Genomic DNA, 18,975 nt, shown 5'->3' with positions numbered 1-18,975 from the left:
GGCTCTGTTACCTTTGTGATTGTTCACTCTTGGTGCTGCCTTTTGCTTTTGGTATCTAACAGTCCCTTCTCTCTTCTCCCCTGCCCCACCACAGAGTTGAAACCTTGTAAATACTGTTATTTGTATATACTGTAAATGATGACATCGGTGGGCACTACCCGAGCCCGGGGCAGCTGGGAGCAGACACAGACACAGAGCCAGACGCAGCACAAGCAGCGGCCACAGGTAAGAGCAGTGTCCAGAGAGCTCAGGGGAGACCTGGCTGCTGAGTGCTAACAGCTGGCCTGGCCTAAATCAGCTCCCCATGTGTCTGGGGTTTTCATTTCTCTCTCCAAGTGGGAGCTGCTGCTAAAATTTGGGTTGATTTCCATTCGTCTGTTTAATGAATGTGAGTGGCTGAGAAGCCATCTGCAGTGGGTCTTGGTGGTGTGGTGGTGGTAAGGTCTGCCCCAAAACAGATGTGGTTTGGGTGGCTGCTGCTCATCTGGTGCCATGAGGCCAACAGATACATCCCTTCAACAATAAATCCCTTTCTTCCAGGTTTCTCTTCTTGCTCCTTTTTCATCTCACTTTCTCCCTGGAGTTCTCCTTCTCTGACCCTTGTCTTTGCTGTATTGATTCCTTTCCAGGGTTTCCAGAGAACCTGGGGTAGCAGAATGGCTTTTTGAGGATGCTTTGGAAATGCACCACTCTGACAATGTGCTCTGTCTCTCCCTGGTTTCTTTAGGCTACTGCAGAACAGATTCGACTTGCACAGATGATTTCGGACCACAACGATGCTGACTTTGAGGAGAAGGTGAAACAAGTGAGTGTGAAAACGAAGGTGAACTCTGACAGGAAGCTGAGATCAGCACTGGGAGTATGAATGCTGAGGGGATGGGAGGGACACACCTGGCTGCTGCCTGGATTTCCTTGGACTGCCTTGATAAAGTTGTATCATAGCATGGTTTGGGTCAGTAGGGGCGTTAAAGGGTATCCAGTTCCACCCCTGTGCTATGGTGAGATCTTCCACTATCCCAAATTGTTCCAGCAGTGCCAGAGCCTCACCACCCTCACAGGGAAGAATTTCTTCTCAATAGCCTGTATAACTCTGCCCTCTGGCAATGGAAAGCCATTCCCCTGTCCTGTCACTCCAGGCCCTTGTCCAAAGTCCCTCTCTGGCTCTCTTGGAGCCTCTTTAGGCCCTGGAAGGGGCTCTGAGGTCTCCCTGGAGCTTTTACTTCTGCAGGCCCAACACCCCCAGCTCTCCCAGCCTGTGTCCAGAGCAGAGGAGCTCCAGAGCCCTCAGATCATCTCTGTGGCCTCCCCTGGACTCACTGCAGCAGCTCCTTGTCCTCCCTGTGCTGGGGAGCCCAGAGCTGGGGCAGCTCTGCAGGGCAGGGTCTCAGCAGAGCAGAGGGGCAGAATCCCCTGCTCTGGGTGAGCCTAGGGCAGTATTGGCAGATACTGTCTGGGCTGATACTGGGCTCCCAGTGCAGGTGGCCAGGTGATGTTAACTCAAGCCCCCAAGTCCTTCTCCTCAGGGCTGCTCTGCATCCATTGCCCCCCAGCCTGTGCTTGTGTTTGGCATTGCCTTGATGTGGGTGCAGCTACTTCTGTGGAGCTGAACTTTTAGTTTGTTTCTGCAGGTAACTGTGTTATCCTGAGCAAAAGGAGGTTGTAGTGAAAGGAGGTGTATGGTAAAAAACAATGGTAACTCAAAAATTCACACTTCTTGTTGAGGAACACAGTTAAGCTGGGAAGGCTGGGCAGATTCCCTAGCCCTTCAATTTTTTGTTGAAAGGTTTTTGGTTTGGGATTCAAGTTGCTTTCCTCCTGAGAGAGACCCATAGGGATTTTGGTGCCATCTTGGTTTGGAACATGCTGACCATGGTGTTGTTTTCTCTCCAGCTGATCGACATCACAGGCAAGAACCAGGATGAGTGTGTGATTGCTCTGCATGACTGCAATGGGGATGTCAACAGAGCCATCAACGTGCTGCTGGAGGGCAATCCTGACACGGTAGGGCTGGCTCCTGGAAATCTCCTGAGGTCTAGTTCAGTCTAGCTGCCTGTTTGCAGGTGAGGCATCCAGGAATGACAAGATAAGGAGAGCCACTGTGACTGAATAGTTCCACAGTGTGGCTGTGACCTGGCTGCTGAATGCTGCTCTCTGTGGGCTGTGAGAATGGCCCTAGGTTTGAAGGAATAGAGGAGAAAATGGCAGAAGTCATTTCCTTCCTATTACTTTTGAATCTAAGCAGCTCAGCAGTAGCAGAGTGGCATCTCTGTGCTTTCACACCAGTGAGTATGAAGGAACTTGCCTTTCCCCATCAGGGCTGTGTAACCTGCATTGAAAGGCAGGTGTGTGCCAGCTGGGGTTCCTTTCTGTCAGAGCAATGTGGTTTTTGTGTCTCTGGCCCTAAAGATTCATTTCTCAGTGATTTGCTGACTGGCTTCTGTGCTGCTGCCTATGCCGTGGTTTTGAGGGCCTTTTTTCTGTTTGTTTTTGTGGAATTGGGCTTGGCTGCTGTTTCTCATGCAGGTGCTTGTCTCAGGCAAGCTGAGAACAGCCTGAGCAGCCCCAAGAACAAGAGTACTTGCTTAGGAGGAACCTTCCAGCATGCAGGGTGTCATTCCTTTTGTGACAAAGACAGCAGAGATGCAAGTACTGTTACAGAGCAAGAAAAAGCCTAGAAATGTGAGCTCCTTCCAAACCACTGCTGATATCACATATCCTCCTGGCACCCTGGTTTGGTTGGAGCCAACTCAGCTCTGAGTTGTGAGTCTAAGTATCATTTTAGAATATTATGCTTTAGCTCATTTTTCTGCCTGTGATGAGACCTGGGGGTGTGTGGATGAGCTGGACACCTCAGATTATATTTTGTGTATTGCAGCTGCTCCCCAGTGTCTGGTTCTCTGCTTGCTTTGGCTTCAGACAAGTTCTGTACAACACATGGATGCATTCCTCCTTGTCTTTAGAAAGCCCTTTCCATTGACAAGTGAATAAAATAGCTTCTGGAAATCCTTTTAGAAAAGGGAATGATAGGGATGTGCACAGCTCTGCCATAGCTGTGTTCTCCACACCTTTTGTAACCAGTGGCTTCTAGTCAGAGAACAAACTCCTGCTATCACAGCAGTTTAACTGCAGCTATGATCTTAGCATTAGATTAAATTTGATTTTAAAAAAAAACCTATTTACTGTAATTTTAAAGTTTATTTCTAAGGCAGACACCTATGGAGGAAGACTTTGGAAGCCTCGGGTTTGATGGCAGTTTGTGCCACTGTGTTGTTGGCTTTTTGGTCACTGTCCCTGCATGCTGCCATTGAAACCCAGCTGTCTGCCAGTTGTGTTTTCAGGTGATTGTAAATGACTTAAGACTATTTTTAATTGTTCTAACAGTGTGCAGCATCAGTTTAAGAGTATGAAACACTGCAACTGTCAGAAGATACATGGGTGCAGGCCCATGGCAGTAAGCTGGAGGCAGACTTAATATTTTGCAGCTGAACTTAATTTAACCTGTTGGTTAAATTCTGTGATGCTTCTCTCCATCTACAATGATATTTAAGGGAGAAGTTTTTTAATAACTTTGCATCTGCTGAAAGAACTTACCCCAAACATTGACTGCAGATCACTATGAAATATTTACCTGGGTTATTCTGAGAGCTCCTGTGGTTTTTTTTTCCCTAAGCTTTTTTTCCTAAAAAGCCTTTTTATGCTTTTTTTCCCCCTAAACAAGGTATAAATGTATCCATGCTTTGAATTCTAGAAGTATCATGCCATCTCTATTGAAGAATTTTAGTAGATCTTTGCAGAAATAGAATAACTCATCTCCTGTTACCTCAAACTGGGTGCCAGTCAACTGTAAGAAAGCTTGGCTTGAAGAAGGATGATGTGCTGTGTGTAGACTGATAGACTCTTTAAAAAATTGCTCTGGAAACTGTTTTTGAGGAGACATTCTCTGTTACATTCTCCGTAGCACGTTTAAATCTTCATGTATTTGCACCTTTCATTGATCTAACTGGGATTCATTTCTTTCCCCTCTGCAAACCTTTCAGCATTCCTGGGAAATGGTTGGGAAGAAGAAAGGTGTCTCAGGACAGAAGGAGAGTGGACAGACAGAACCCAGTGAAGAAAGCAAAGAGAACCGGGATCGGGAGCGGGATTTCAGCAGACGACGTGGAGGGCTGCCGAGGCGAGGCCGAGGTGCCACCCGTGGAAGAGAGTGTATGGACCTTCCCTTGAATAACCCCAAAAGCCTCCCACTGAAGCACTGTGCTGTGTAACAGCTGTCAGCAGAGCTTTTTGGGCAGACCCATCTGTGTGTGTGGATCTGTTCGATGCTCCCCTGTCCGAGATGATTCTTTGCGTGATGGCCTCGCTTACGGTCAGCTTAAATCAGAAGTTGAGGGAGCACGTGGTGATCTGCTCCCCCCCCACACACACACAGCCACTGCATTTTGGGGTGTGAGATGTGGTTTAAAGCAGGATGAGTCTTGAACTTGTCTTTGCTTTGTTCTGTGTTTCAGTTCGGGGCCAGGAGAATGGATTGGATGGTGGTAAGAGCGGAGGATCCTCTGGAAGAGGCACGGAAAGAGGGAGGCGGGGACGTGGCCGAGGCCGAGGTACGCACGGGATGTGAGGTCCTCAGGGGGTGGGAGGAGGAGAATTTTGTCAGTTTATCTATCTCCCATGAGGGTTCCAAAGCCTCTTTTATGGGAGGAATTGCCAAACTGAGCATATGCATTTGATTTTTCTGTTCTTGTGCTTACTTTTAGTGCCTACATGTTGCTTTCCTTCTTAAATGTGCTAGAAACAGCACCTAGTTCTTGCATCACATCCATGGAATTAGAAATTTTAAAAAGTGCTTTATTGCAGAGGTGGGAGGTTAAAAAACTCAAGGTTAACTTATTTTAGCAGGTGGCCCATGGCTTGTTAACAACAGAACCTGCAACCTCATCATTATTATACATGTATCTGAGCACCACCACTGGCTTGGACTTTAAATACTTGGGGCAAAAATTAGTTTTACCCCAAAATCTGCTGCTTAGGAATTGTTGCTGAGGTCACATACTGCAGAAATCAGAATCTGGGGTCCAGTACTTCTGATTTGTGCCAGCTGGAAACCTCATGTTAACCTGGATTGATGCATTGCTAATCATGCTGCCAGCCAGCTGAGGTCACTCCCATCCATCAAAAGATGTTGCTGGCAATCCCATCAACCCAGGAAAGTCCTCTCCACTTTGATATTCTGGACCTGTGTGTGTTGTTCAAGTGTTTCTTTGCCCAGTGATGCAGAGCCAAGGGACAGCAGTGCATGTGTGTGTGTTTACAGGTGGCTCTGGACGGCGAGGGGGAAGATTTTCTGCCCAAGGCATGGGGTGAGTTTCACTGACATAAACCACAGCAAAAATTAAAGTCTGTGCTTGAATGGTACTGTTTGTGTCAGTCATTTCTGTTCCCATTTTCTTATTTTTTGTTTTGGGTTTTTTTGTTTGTTTTGTTGTTTGGGGTTTTTTTTCATGGGTTTTTTTTGTGTTTTGGTTTTTTTTGTGTGTTGATTTTTTTTGGTGTTTTGCTTTTTGGTGTTTTGCTTTTTGGTGTTTTGCTTTTTGGTGTTTTGCTTTTTGGTGTTTTGCTTTTTGGTGTTTTGCTTTTTGGTGTTTTGCTTTTTGGTGTTTTGCTTTTTGGTGTTTTGCTTTTTGGTGTTTTGCTTTTTGGTGTTTTGCTTTTTGGTGTTTTGCTTTTTGGTGTTTTGCTTTTTGGTGTTTTGCTGGGAGGTTTTTTATTTTTGGTTTTGGGTTTTTTTGTTTTTGGGGGTTTTCGGTGGTTTTTTTTTTGTTTTTTGGGTTGTTTTGGTTTTTTGTGTTTTGTTTTTTGTGTTTTGCTGGGGGATTTTTTGTTTGTTTTTGGGGATTTTGGTGGGGTTTTTTCGGGGTTTTTTTGTTTCTTGGGTTTTTTGTTTTGTTTTTGGGGGGGTTGTTTTTTTGTTTTGGGGGGTTTGTTTTGTTAGTTTTTGGGGGTGTTTTGTTTTTTTTTTTGTTTTTGGGCGTTTTTTGAGTTGTTTGTTTGTTTGTTTTGGGGTTTTTTGGTTGGTTTTTTTTTGTTGTTTTGATGTTTTGTTTGTTGAGGTATTTTTGTTTAGCATTGCTTTTTTTTGGTTAATAAGTCCCAAACTGCACCACGATAACTTAAACTGAGGATGTCGTGTGGAGCCGAAACCTCTCTCTGCCACGAGAGCTACCTTGTGATCTGTATTACAGTCTGAATAAAACCAACTGCTTTCAAAACACTTGGACAGCAAGTGACCATTTCCATCCTCTCTGTTTCCTGCAGAACTTTCAACCCAGCTGACTACGCCGAGCCGGCCAGCACGGACGAGAACTACGGGAACAGCAACAACACGTGGAACAACACCGGGAGCTTTGAGCCGGACGATGGCACAAGTAAGAGCCTCCCCACGAGTGTGTGCTGCCTTGTGGGGACAGTGTTGAGTGGCTTTTGCAAATCCATCCAGTTGCACTGAGGACATTCTAGGCAGGTTTAGGCTCAGGGATGGATTTTGGTGACCCTGGTACTTTGCGCCCTTTGCATGTTAGAAATGGGAGCTGGGTGATTGCTCTGGGCTGAGCTTGTGGGTGCTGTTGCCTGACAGAGGCACAGGAACACTCACCTCTATTTGTTTTCCTGTAGAAACCATGCTACTGCTTGGAAAGGTGTTTTTAATAAACTGTAGTGTGATAGGCAGATCCAAGATCTCCAAGTGTTTGGTGCATCCTCCAGAGAATTACTCTTTATTTTGGTACTGAGAGCAGTCTTTCTTTCATGGTCATCTTGCTCAAACCATGGTGGGGATAGGATTTTGTCACAGAAACAAGCTGAAAGCAGTTCTGCTTCCTTCCCTGTTTGAAGCAAGTGTGTTTGCTGGGTGATTCTGAGCACCCAGCTGCCCTCTGCACATTCTCCTGCATTGGAAAATTGGTGCTCTGGGTTTTGTTTCATGTATGCACAATATTAGAGAGCTCAGATTTTGCAGTGTGAGAATGGGACAGTCACAGTCCTTGACTGTAAATAGGCCTAACTATTTTTCCACAATCATTGAGTAATTAAGTAAATATCATGTCTTGGGTATAAGAAGCATCCACACCTGTGTTAATGGTGCTTTAGACCCCTTCCATACTTCTTGGTTTTGCTGAAAAAGTGATGGGTTTAGAAAGAGAGAATTCAAGTCCCATTATCTGGGGGATGCCTTTTACTGTTGGTGTCAGGGAGAGGGGTGGGGGTGGTTCCTTTGTGTTTTCATGGGTTTTGTTTGGGTTTTGTTCAGTTTTTTTTTTCTTCAGAAAACAGCTATTGTGGCAGGAGGGTGTTTTTATGAAACACCAGCAGACAGAATGATCATCTTGGCAGCTGAGGAGGGGTTTTAAATACCAGAGGGAGTGGACACAGCTCTGTGTGCTGGAAGTTTAACTGTCTAACGGGAACAGGCTTCTGTTTGAATGGTTTCCATTTCCCTGTGTTGGTGTTTTGTGGAATGAAGTGGGTTAGAGTGTGGTTAGGGAGAGAACTGAAGATTTTTTCTGACAAACAACTCAGATTTGCTCTAGTACTACAACACAGCTGTAAAGTTTATTGTGCAACACCACTGGTCACCTGTGTTGTGTGTGGTTGTTTTGTTTGCAATTTAGTAGCCACAGGCATTCTCTTTAAATTAATAATATCCACAGGTACAATGTGACTGGTGTACATGGGGGCAATGAAACTCACCTACACTTTAAGTCAAAATTTCACTGGTTGTTTTTCTTTTCTTTTTTTTTGTTTCAGGACTTGATTTCATTGGGGGTGAGGGGTCAAATTATCCCCGAAAATTTGACACTGCTCCTGGTACGATACATCCAGGTGCACTAACTGCCCCGGATACCTTTACTTTATAGCTATTTTTTAAAAAAAATCTGAAATATCTGTGGATATGTCATTCTTCTCTCTCTTAATTTGTTCATTTTAATTAATATTTGACTTTGTTCTGACTGTGCTTTTACTAACGTTGACACCTTGAAATGTAAATTGGGAGAAGCTAACAGCAATTCCTGTGGATTATGCAAATTTGAACTTCAGCCATTGCTTTTGGATGCCCAGAGCAGCTCTGGTGACAGAGGGCAGGAGGTGTGAGGCAGTCATACTCCCTGTGTCTCACATGCCCAAAGTTGTGACTTGCTCTTGTCCCTGTGCCATTCTTGTGTCCTCCCTGCTGTTCCTGCTCAGGGTCACAGCCCTGCTCTCAGGGCAGCTGCTCTGGCTGAGCTCTCTCTGTGCTTTGCCTCTGCTTTTGGCTGTTGCTGGGTGAGCAGAGCCCAAAGGCTGCTCTGGCATGCTCAGCCTGCCTGGCTGCTCCTCTTCACCTCCCTGCAGTTGAAGATGATGGTGGATTTGGGGATGACAGGGGTGCTTGATGGCAAAGCTGCTCTGTGCCTGCCACTTGATTTCTGCTCAAATATTTATCCTTAGGAGGCCAAGAGACACCCATGAGGGGATGCAGTTTGCTCACACCTACAGAATTCCATTGTGTCCATAATCAGGCCAACATCTTGTTTGTCTCCTCCATCTAACCTGAGGTTTTGAAGTTGAGGCTAAGGGACCTTCCAGAAGAATTTGCCATTTTCCTCTTGAAGGTCAGGGAGAAGTGTTCAGGCTGAGGAGTCTCTCATGCAAGGGCCTGAAATCAGGCAGACACATGAAGAGCTTCTGCTGTGTTGGAGCATTTTGGGTTAATCTTTAACTTCCCCAGGCAGCACAAGGCCATCTGCTCCAGCACTGCCATTGTGGTTTTGCTGCCCTTTGGCTTTGTTTGGATTAGCATTCCTTCGAGGTGCAGAGTGGGGGCCTTTGGGTGTGTTGCCTTGCTGGTGCAGGGTGACAAGCCTGGATCCATTCCTGCCTGCTGGGCTGTGGGAGGAGCAGGCTGGGTGGTTGTCTCCCAGTTTAAAATGAAGAGAGAGAGTGGATTTGGGGAGGGATTTGAAAAACTTGGAGACACAATAGGATTTTTTTTCCCTTCACCACATTCATATTTGCACATGTTGTTGGCTTAATTTTATTTTTTTCCTCTTTATTTTTGGTTTGAGGAGCTTCAAGACCAGCAGCTTTTTGAAGGGCTGAAAGCAGAGAGGAAGGCTTGTTGTTCAGACCACCCTTCTGAAATGGTGTTAGAAAGCTCAGGGTATTGCTTGTGTTGCAGCTCTCCCTTTCAGCAGAGCCTGATGGAGAGTGATACAGTTGGTTTCTTTAAAAAAGAAATAGGATTTTTTTTTCCTTCACCACATTTATATTTGCACATGTTGTTGGCTTAATTTTATTTTTTTCCTTTTTTTTTTTTTTTGGTTTGAGGAGCTTCAAGACCAGCAGCTTTTTGAAGGGCTGAAAGCAGAGAGGAAGGCTTGTTGTCCAGACCACCTTTCTGAAATGGTGTTAGAAAGCTCAGGGTACTGCTTGTGTTGCAGCTCTCCCCTTCAGCAGAGCCTGATGGAGAGTGATACAGTTGGTTTCTTTAAAAAAGCCTCCCATGCTGTGCCAGCTGGGAGCTTTCTGGGGTGCTCCTGGTGAATTCATCACAGCTCTTTGATTCTCCATGTGCCCCTCGAGCCATGCTGAGTCAGTGTCTGGTATTTGAGGAGTAGATTTGCTGGGAAAGCCCTGTCAATGGCTGTTCTTCATCTGCAGGGTTTCCTTCTGCTTTTAGTGCTGCTTTTCTTCTTATTTCCCCCAAACAAACAAGACTTAAGAGCCCTATGCTATGTTCCTGCATGCTCAAACTCTTGGGGCAGCTCTCCTGTCTTCCTGCTCTCTGGGCCAGCTGCAGGTACATCCAGCTCCCACTTCACCTCTTGGGTCAGCCTTGGGCTACAATGACCTTCCTGATCCATGAAAATTTGGAATGCAGCCTTCCCACTACTGCTATGAGGGCACCAAAAAATTCTAAGGATTGTGGGAATTTGGATTTCTAAACTGCAGATGGGTTTTGCATTGAATGTTTTGATAGTTCTGGCTGTGGAGGAAGGGGCAGTGTGCCTTAAAACTTCTGGCACTCTGGCAAGTATTGTTGTGTTAATATCTGTATTTCAAAGTTGAATATATAAAACAGTAAATCCTGGGAGATTTCTTGAATTGGCTCAATCCATCAAGCAAGACAAAAAAAGCAATGGAAAAAGAATAATTCACTGATACTTATTTCATGTATTAGATCCCCCAAGTCTAGACAAGTGCTTGTTTAAATACACAAGTGAAGTTCTGTAAGGGGAGATCTGTGTCCTGCAGAAGAGCTCAGAATGTTCTCCTTCCCCACATGCTTTGTTTTATGCTGTAAAAGGGCTGATACCAGCTTGTTCCATCCACTAAGTGTCTTGAGGATTAACCCTGCTGGTGCTCTCAGTTTTTCTTGATCTGGTTTGTGTGAACTGAAAGCAAGCTGCACAAAATGGGACTGGCTTTATGCTCTTTATGCCCTGAGGTTTTTGGGGATGTGAAAGCTCCTGTTCTCTTCCCAAACCAAATTTTAGTTGTTAAATGGAATCTGAAACTGACACATAATATTCAAAGTACAGCAATTGAACTGTGATGGAAGCAAGGATTGGAACAAGTTGAAAATGCAGCCAGGCAAAATTCTTTCTTTTCTGGTAAATTTTTGCTCACCTAAATTTTGCTGTGCTGGATTGCAGCTGAGGTTTCCTGCTTTTCTCCCTGGTACTTCAAGCTGCACACTTTGAGCATATCTCTGAAACTGGTCACAGAAAAGGCAGGAATTGCTTAGTCCCATAAATTTTCTTTCCTGAATCCCATTTGCCTGAGCACAGGAGGTTCTGGAGCACTGAGGTTTCAAAACTTTTTTGTGGGGTGGAAGATGAACTATGGGAATGGCTCAGTTATCCTTAAGTTTTATAGAAACTTGAGGTTTGCCTGGATGGTGAAATCCTGTGCCAGAGCTGGAAGCCACGAGGGAGGAGCTGCTGGGGTAACACTGCTTGCACAAACCTGCAGCAACTGCACTACAAGGGGGAGCCAGGAAAATGGCACAAGGAGGCTGGGGACAGTGCTGGGCCTTCCTTGCAGAGCTCAGCTTCCCTAATGGGTGTTGGCAGGATGTGTTGCCCTGTCTGCCAGCCTGGCAGTCTCTTTTCCATCCCAGCCTGCAGCAGCAAGGCAGAGGGGGATCCTATCTTGAGCATAAAGCCTGGGGTTGAGGTTGACTGCTTTAACTTGTCTGATTGGCAAATAGAAACCCTCCTGGCTGCCTGCAAAGCTCCCCAGTGCTCCCCCAGCTGTTGGACACAGAGCTTTGATGCATGCATAACTTCTGTACCTGTTGTTGTCCTTATAGGTGCATGGAGGGCAGCGACAGAAGAATGGGGCACGGAGGACTGGAATGAAGATGTAGGTATTCCCTGAACTCACCTCCTCTGTGCAGCTGCCAGCAGGCTGCTGTCTTGTGTGTACACACAGAGCTGCCAGCCCATCCTCCCCAAACTTTGGACAGAACCCCAGCCCCAGGAGCTCTGATCAATAAGTGATTGTTGGATCTTCTGCAGGATGTGTGTTCTAGAGCTTGTCATAAAGGCTGGAGGAGATCTCCTGGGGCATTGAGGCTGGTCCTCTCCTTTCCTGTAACTGCAAGATGGAATTCTTCCCAAAACTGGCCTGACTCCACACAGGGCTCTTGCTCCACTGCTGTGGTGTGTGGCAGTTGGGGAAGTTTTGCTTTTGATCACAGCAGCAGCAGTTTCATGGTTTCGTGCACATCATGTGCCTCAGCTGCTCCTTGTGATTTGAATGGAAAAGAAGCTCTTGACTTCACCTTCTGACATGATCTTTGGTGTGTCCCACCACCTTGTGTTCTCTACCTCATCTCCTTCAGGAGAGAGTGGACATTGTTAGCACCTTCTCTTAATGCCTGTCTATAAATTTCTTCTGAAATGGGCTTCAGTCCCTCTCTGAATCAAGGAACACCAGTGCTGTGTTCTGTTCTTGCAGATGGAGCAGGGTTGGGCATTTTAATGTGATTGTTAGTTTTGTGTGCTCATTTTGGCTCAGCTGACAGAATGGGCAAGCATGGCAGGCATTGATTTGCCAGGCACCACCTGGGGAAGCACTGCTGCTGTGTTTGGAGAGATGAGCAGCTTTTCTTTGTTCAGTCAGGTCTCTGCTAGAAGGGAGCTTCTAAGAGCCTGTCTTACCCTCAGTGTGTCTGAGATGCTCCCAGGAGTTCTGGATTTACTTCTTAAACTCTGCAGTTAAGTTTGTAGCAGCTCCTCAGCTGTTCATGTTCAGACATGTTTCAGGCCAGGTCATCACTAACCTCCACCAGATTTTGAGCAATGTTATTTTCCCTTCCATAGCTGATCTGTTGGTCAGATCATCCAAGTGAACCCAGATTATTGAAAGCTTAGCTATGGATCCAGAGTTTCTCTTTGTCTTTGCTACAGTGCTTGCCCCTACTGTGCTGGGGCTTTTGCAGGTCTGTGCTGCATGCCATTGACTCAGAGCAACAGCCCAGAGTCCTAGGGCAGCCCTAGGGGATTTATGGACTCTGGGAAATTTGTAGAAGCATTTGAGAGGTTTTTTTTTCCTCCACTGGCAGATGATTTGTACACTTGCCTGAGAGTAACAAATGAAATAGAAGCTGATTCTGATGGGAGCCAAATGCTAGAGAAGTTTCAGTCTAAGCACTTGAATTTTGAGTTTTTCTGTGGCTGTTTGTCTCAAACATTCATGTGCTTCGTGTCATAGGGACTTTTATGAGGTGCTGTTCTCACTTTTGGATTCTTTTCTCCTTTTTTATCTTTCAGCTGTCAGAGACAAAGATCTTCACAGCCTCCAATGTGTCTTCAGTGCCTCTCCCTGCTGAGAATGTGACAATCACAGCTGGACAAAGGTGAGAGCCCATGGTGATGCTGTTTACCTGGGAAAAGTGGCACATGAGTCCCAGAGCAATTTGCCAAGTTCAGCTAAACCTTCCTAGCTAAAATGCTACAGCTCTGAATGAAGTGGGGTGGATTTCAATGGAGGAGTTGACTTTGGAGTTATTGGGTCCTAATCCTGGATTAGAATTTTCCTAGGCTCTATTGCTGATTCTTCAAGTTTGGGGAAATTTTGCTGTATTAAATTATTGTCCATTTAAAATTATTTAAAATCAAAGGCCATGCAGGGTCTTGCTTGGTCAATCTGTCTTTTTGAGGCTGCTACTGGCAGTTGTGAGTTGGTGTTCTTCAGATTCCTCCCATTTGTAAAGTAAAAGCTGTGAGGCTCGAGGGGGAATTTGTTCTCATGGAAGTGGGAGCTTTGGTAACCTCAGTGGGTCTTTGTCTACCCAGAATTGATCTCGCAGTCCTGCTAGGAAAGACACCCTCTTCTATGGAGAATGAGTCAACAAACCTGGAGTCATCCCAGACTCCTTCCCTGGCACAGCCACTGGTGTTCAGCAATTCTAAACAGAGTGCTCTATCCCAGCCTGCCTCTGGAAACTCCTTCTCTCACCACAGCATGGTAAGGAAGTGCTGGTCTCTGCCCAGTGGGTGTTTCCCTGAGGTTGTTTTTGTCCCCTGTTGTTGTGTCTGTTTGGGTAATATAGGAAATACAATCCTGATGCTCTCTGCTTGGGGCTGGTAAAGTGAAATAATTTGCTAGTCTGCTTTAAAAGCAGTGGCCTGAAGTTCATTGCTCAATTTGAAATAATTGTGATAATTCCTCCCCTGCTGCCCTTGTCAGATTTGCAACACATGCTTCATTCCTGCTTAAAGGAAAGGAAAAGCTCTTTTAGTCCAGGGCTTGCAATTCCAACAGTTTGAGAAACAGAACTGGTTGGGGACTGGTGTGGGATGGAATGCTGGCACCCACTGACAGGAGAAGGAAGGAGACATTGAGTCAGAGTCAGGGATCTGCAGAGACTTGGGCAGATGCTGCTTTGTGTAACTTGGGCAAAAAGAAATAAAAATTGTTTGCTTAATGGTGAGATAGTTGAGGAAAGATTTTCAAAACCACATTAACTATAAAGCCAAGATCTCCTGATGTTTTTCTTTTAGTGCAACTGAATGCATGAGAATAATTCAGTCTATTTTTTTAAGATCCTATTAACTTCCTTTGTAACCCCCTGTGACACCATACCATGGCATGGGTTGGGCAGGGGATGAACATACCTGTGTTCACACATGGTGGAGGCTGGGAAAGAACCTTCCTGCCAGCAGTGTGTGTGCATTTGGAGCTCAAGAGTGTTGAGTGAGGCAGCCAGTGAGAAGCAGCAGGGTACAGAGCATTTGGGATGATATTCAGAGCTGTGTCTGTCCTCTGAGCTAAGTTCCAAGCCATGGCAGACATTGACTTTTTCTCCTTGTTGAAATTGCAGGTGAGCATGTTGGGGAAAGGCTTTGGAGATGTCGGGGAGGCCAAAGGCAGCAGTACCACAGGGTCCCAGTTCCTGGAGCAGTTCAAGACAGCCCAGGCACTGGCTCAGCTGGCAGCTCAGCACACCCAGCCTGCTGGGAGCACCACTGCTGCTTCCTGGGACATGGCATCCACCACACAGACCTCGTCTCTGGTGCAGTACGGTAAGGAGGAGCAGCAGCTCCCAGAGGGGAGGCAATGTGTTCCCCCAGAACTGCAGGGAGCAGCAGCAGTGGGAGGGATTCAGCAGAGGATCTGCTCACAAGTTGGAAAGCAGCCTTCCCACTACTGCTATGAGGGCACCAAAAAAAATCTGAGGACTGTGGGAATTTAGGTTTCTAAACTGCAGATGGGTTTTGCATTGAATGTAAACTCTCAGGAAGTTTAGCTGGGAAAATTAAAGAGAGCTGTGGGTGAGACTAAAATGTAATAGTGTGTGTGTGAGTCTCTCCCTGTTCCTTTTATACTTGGAACAGTTGAATTTGTCATTCCAGACAGGTTCAGGGCCAGGGATCTGATGTTCCTGAGCCTCTCCAAGTGTGCAGAATTACTTCCCGGTGTAAAGCTGTGCCAGAAAAAGTTCTGGAAGAGCACCTGTGGGGAATAGCTCCCAAATATGAGACTTGTCAGTCTCTTCTCCCTGCTGAATTCCTGTTATCTTTTAAGGGGATTTGCTGTTAAATGCCAAGAAGTAACTCTCTTGCTGGGCTGGCATGAGGGAATAATCAGGGATTGAGAGGCTCTTTTCACATGAGAAGCTGAGTTTTGCTGTGGCTGAGTGCTAGTTTCATTTCCTTCAGCTTGTGCTTTTTATAGGGAAATGGCTCTGGTTCAAATCTAAGCTGAAGAAAAATTGAGCTCTGTCCTAGTGACAGTCAGTGTTGGCAGCTTCTGATCTTCTCAGACAAGAAGCCTCGGAGGAGAGTCACAGAGAATAGGAGTTGATTTTGAATCAACTGTGGAAAGGCTTAGTCAGAGGAGGAAGGTGGTGCAAAAACCTGAGGGTAGGCAGCCCCAAGCAGTGATGTTGCTTGGAGATACCTCATCCCTGCAGGAGAAGGGTGAGGCCGTGGAATGCAGGACTGTTGGCAGAGATGGGAAGGAAGTGGCCTGCAGGACTCTGATATGCAGTGTCTCCACACGAGGGACTCTGGAGCCCAGCTTTGCTTGGAGAATGGAGGACTTTAGCCGTGCAAGTTGGCTTTGTCCTGTAGGGGTGGTGGAAGCAATTGAAGGAAAAAGTGCTTAAAAAGGCTTGGCATTGATGGCAGTGAGAGTGTGAGGCTGGGAGCAGAGATGCTTAAGTTTTCTGCTCTCTAACAAGCCTCAGGATGAAAGAGAGGAAAAGAATTTCTTTTTCTTGCTAAGTGTCAGAATTTGATTTATTTTTAAGGAAACAAACTCTGCTGACTCACCTCTGTCTTGTGCCATAGATCTCAAGAATCCAACAGACTCTTCCGTGCATAGTCCCTTCACCAAGCGTCAGGGCTTCACATCAACTTCAACCATGATAGAAGTGTTCATGCAGGAGAAGCAGCCTGTGGTGACTGCCTCCACAACCACACCGGCCCCTCCATCCTCACCACTGCCCAGCAAAACCAATCCAGTTCCCCAGATGTCTCCAGGCTCCTCGGACAACCAGTCCTCAAGTCCCCAGCCAGCACAGCAGAAGCTCAAGCAGCAAAAGAAAAAAGCATCGTTAACATCAAAGGTGCAGTGGTGGGGAAGGAGACAATTTGAGTTGTGTTAGAGCTGCAGAAACAGCCATTTGGGCTGCTCAGGGAAGGTCTGGGCTTGGCCTTCCTCTTGTTAGAATCACAGAATGATGAGGTTGGAAGAGATCTCTAAGATCATCGAGTTCAACCTATGCCCTAACACCTCAACTAGACTATAACACCAAGTTCCATGTCCAGTCTTTTTATAAACACATCCAGAGATGGTGATTCTACCACCTCCCTGGGAAGAGCATTCCAGTGCTTTATTATTCATTCCAGTACTTTATTAGTTAGCAGTGAGTGCTTGTGGGGGTGATGGAGTTGTGTGTCTGCCTGGGTTGAACACTGTAATTCAGGGGCTGCAAGCCTGTAACTGCTACTGTGTGCAGGGAAACAAGGGTAATAAAATCATTCTCTGGGCTAATCCCTGGGAATGATTGACCCATTCTGTTGTTCCTCCCTTGCAGATTCCTGCACTTGCTGTGGAAATGCCTGGCTCCTCAGATATCTCAGGGCTAAACCTGCAGTTTGGGGCATTACAGTTTGGTTCAGAGCCTGTTCTTGCTGAGTATGAATCGACGCCCACAACCAGCGCCGCCGTTAGCCAGTCTCAGAGCAGCCTCTACACCAGCTCGGCCAGGTGAGCACCAGGAGCCTTGAATCCAAGCAGGAAGCTTTGGAAGTTGGTCCTGTGCACTTGAGTTGTCATGCATACTAGTAGACCCTTTCTGACTATGCTTTGGTCATAAAGGGGGGACAATGTATGCAACAGCAAAGCACAAGTTGCCAGCAGACTCATCGGGCAGCTCTGTGGCTCTTTGGCCTGTGGCACTTGCACAGAAAATAGTTTTTCTGCTTCCCTTAAACTGTGTTGTTGAAAACACAGATGGGGAATCCCCAGCACAACTGCTCCACGTCTCTAGTGAACACATTCTGAGTGCTTTGTCCTTCTTTTTGCCTGGCAAACTGGGACACGGTGGGGTAGGAGTATCTTCAGTGATGGTGTGTTTGTCTTCTGTTGGGCTGACCCTCAGTAAGTGGCCAGTCCCTTGAGTACTGGGACCTGAGTGGTGGCAGCTCATGAAGTGTTGCCTAAGGCACAGCAGTGTGTGAGGCAAGGCTGCAGCTGGATGTCCATCCCTGCTCTCTGGGCATTGTTTCTTGGCTTGGCTGCTTCATCTGGTGCCTTTATACTGATGCTTGGGGCTTTTTATCTTGAATATTTGAAGTGAAGAGCCCAGTCTGGGCCAGCAGCTTACAGCAGGGCTGTTTCAGAGCAAAATGGAGGAACACTTTTTTTTTCTTTTTTCCCTTTTGTAGTGAATCTTCATCCACAATTTCGTCCAATCAAAGCCAGGAGTCTGGTTACCAGAGTGGCACAATACAGACAGCAACATTTACCTCCCAGAACAGTGCTCAGGGACCACTGTATGAACAGAGATCCACCCAGACGAGGCGATACCCAAATTCTATCTCCTCTTCGCCCCAGAAAGATCTGACCCAGGCTAAGGTAAGACAGCAGCTTTGCTCACCTGTTGTGCTGAGTGAGCCTCACTTGTGAAGTGTCTTGGGGAAAGCTGAATGGCTTATCAAAGGGTTCTGTCACCTTTCAGCCTCATTGTGTGGCTTGTGGGCTCTAATGAGAGCTCTCTTGTGGCTGCTGTGTTTTGTGCCTGAGCAGTCAAGGTGATTGCAGGGCATGTGTTGTGTCATGTACCCTGCTAGAGGGGCATGCAGACAAAGAATTTTGTTTTGTGTTACGGATTTGGTTCTTGTATGCTGCACACCAGCTCAGCAATGTCAGGTTTGGCTAATGAGCTTGGATTGAGAGTGTTGAGAAACTTCTTGCGCTGATTTCTCTCACATACACTTGGGGACCATGCTGGCATGGGGCTGGACCTTGGGACTGACCCAAACACAGTCTGCTGGCACATGCTGGTAGCAGGACCTTTTCATAACTGTGCAAGGGAGTGTGAGAGAGAGATGACACTAGCTCTGCCTCTGGAAATGTGTAGCAATAATGCCCAATACTCCTTTTTTCTCTTCTTCCTCAGAATGGTTTCAGTTCTGTACAACCCACGCCATTACAAACCACACAGGCTGTTGAAGGTAAGAGTCTTGCCAGTACAGTGGGTGTCCTGTACCTCTTGTGTTCTCTGCTTTGAATGAGGAGTTTTATCTGTGCTAATAGCAAGTCCTTTCCTTGCTGGACTAATTGCTGCCATTCAGATTAATTGTTTGCCTCAAAACATTCAACTTTGTGCTGATCCTTGAAGGGTCACCTATGACAGTAACTTTCTCTGCTTTGTGTGTGGAAGGCACTTCATTTGTAGGTCTTGAAGCTCTTTGCAGAGCCAGTGGTTGTGTTGGGGTAAAGTGAGACATAGAACACAATCATAAGTGTATAACTGTTCCAAATCAATCTCACAGCTCCTCTAGCTGAGCACTTGCTGATCCTTGCCCTTGTGTTACCCTCTGGAAGCTGCCAGTAGCTGCCCTTAACCCAAAGCTTTTGTTCTCAGGTGCTACGGGCCCTGCAGTGAAATCCGACTCCCCCTCTGCTCCCAGCATTGCCCCTCTCAACGATGGGGTGTCTGCATCGTCCCTGCTGACAACAGCCAGCCAACACTCAACAGCTCTGAGCAGCCTGAGCCACAGCGAGGAGCTCCCCAGTACAAGCACTGCCCAGCTCAGCAGGTGAGGGAGTCAGGGGTGGATTTCTGAAGAAGCAGAGCTAGAAGCAGGAATCTATAGCAGACATCAGGGTCTGTCTAGTGAGGAAGACTAAGATGACTCATCCCATTCAAGCAGATGGGGAATGGGATGGTGTTACTGATGTTGGCTCTCACCTTGG

At 46.5% G+C, this 18,975-nt stretch overlaps 1 protein-coding gene across 5 annotated transcripts in view; it reads left to right on the top strand.

Annotated features, from left to right (window-relative positions):
• UBAP2L (ubiquitin associated protein 2 like) overlaps positions 1-18,975 on the top strand; it is a 30,849-nt gene that overhangs the window by 3,865 nt on the left and 8,009 nt on the right. For 3 of the 5 annotated variants that reach the window (XM_071456929.1, XM_071456927.1, XM_071456928.1), the window contains exons 2-18: positions 95-225; positions 728-805; positions 1,891-2,001; positions 4,038-4,206; positions 4,509-4,604; positions 5,315-5,360; positions 6,316-6,425; positions 7,804-7,878; positions 11,351-11,403; positions 12,816-12,901; positions 13,341-13,512; positions 14,369-14,570; positions 15,840-16,117; positions 16,589-16,761; positions 17,442-17,631; positions 18,176-18,230; positions 18,644-18,818. In XM_071456929.1, the coding sequence (XP_071313030.1) occupies positions 136-225; positions 728-805; positions 1,891-2,001; positions 4,038-4,206; positions 4,509-4,604; positions 5,315-5,360; positions 6,316-6,425; positions 7,804-7,878; positions 11,351-11,403; positions 12,816-12,901; positions 13,341-13,512; positions 14,369-14,570; positions 15,840-16,117; positions 16,589-16,761; positions 17,442-17,631; positions 18,176-18,230; positions 18,644-18,818 (2,159 nt within the window). In that variant the 5' untranslated portion in view covers positions 95-135. The remainder of the gene's footprint in view (positions 1-94; positions 226-727; positions 806-1,890; positions 2,002-4,037; positions 4,207-4,508; positions 4,605-5,314; positions 5,361-6,315; positions 6,426-7,803; positions 7,879-11,350; positions 11,404-12,815; positions 12,902-13,340; positions 13,513-14,368; positions 14,571-15,839; positions 16,118-16,588; positions 16,762-17,441; positions 17,632-18,175; positions 18,231-18,643; positions 18,819-18,975) is intronic. The other 2 variants (XM_071456930.1, XM_071456931.1) reach the window with 2 other exon arrangements.

Source organism: Agelaius tricolor, unplaced genomic scaffold (assembly GCF_023055355.1).
Source record: "Agelaius tricolor isolate 1412-34295 unplaced genomic scaffold, bAgeTri1.0.p SCAF_66, whole genome shotgun sequence".
Lineage (NCBI taxonomy): Eukaryota > Metazoa > Chordata > Aves > Passeriformes > Icteridae > Agelaius > Agelaius tricolor.
The sequence above is the reverse complement of the archived record's forward strand: the minus strand, read 5'-3'. Positions and strand labels throughout refer to the sequence as shown.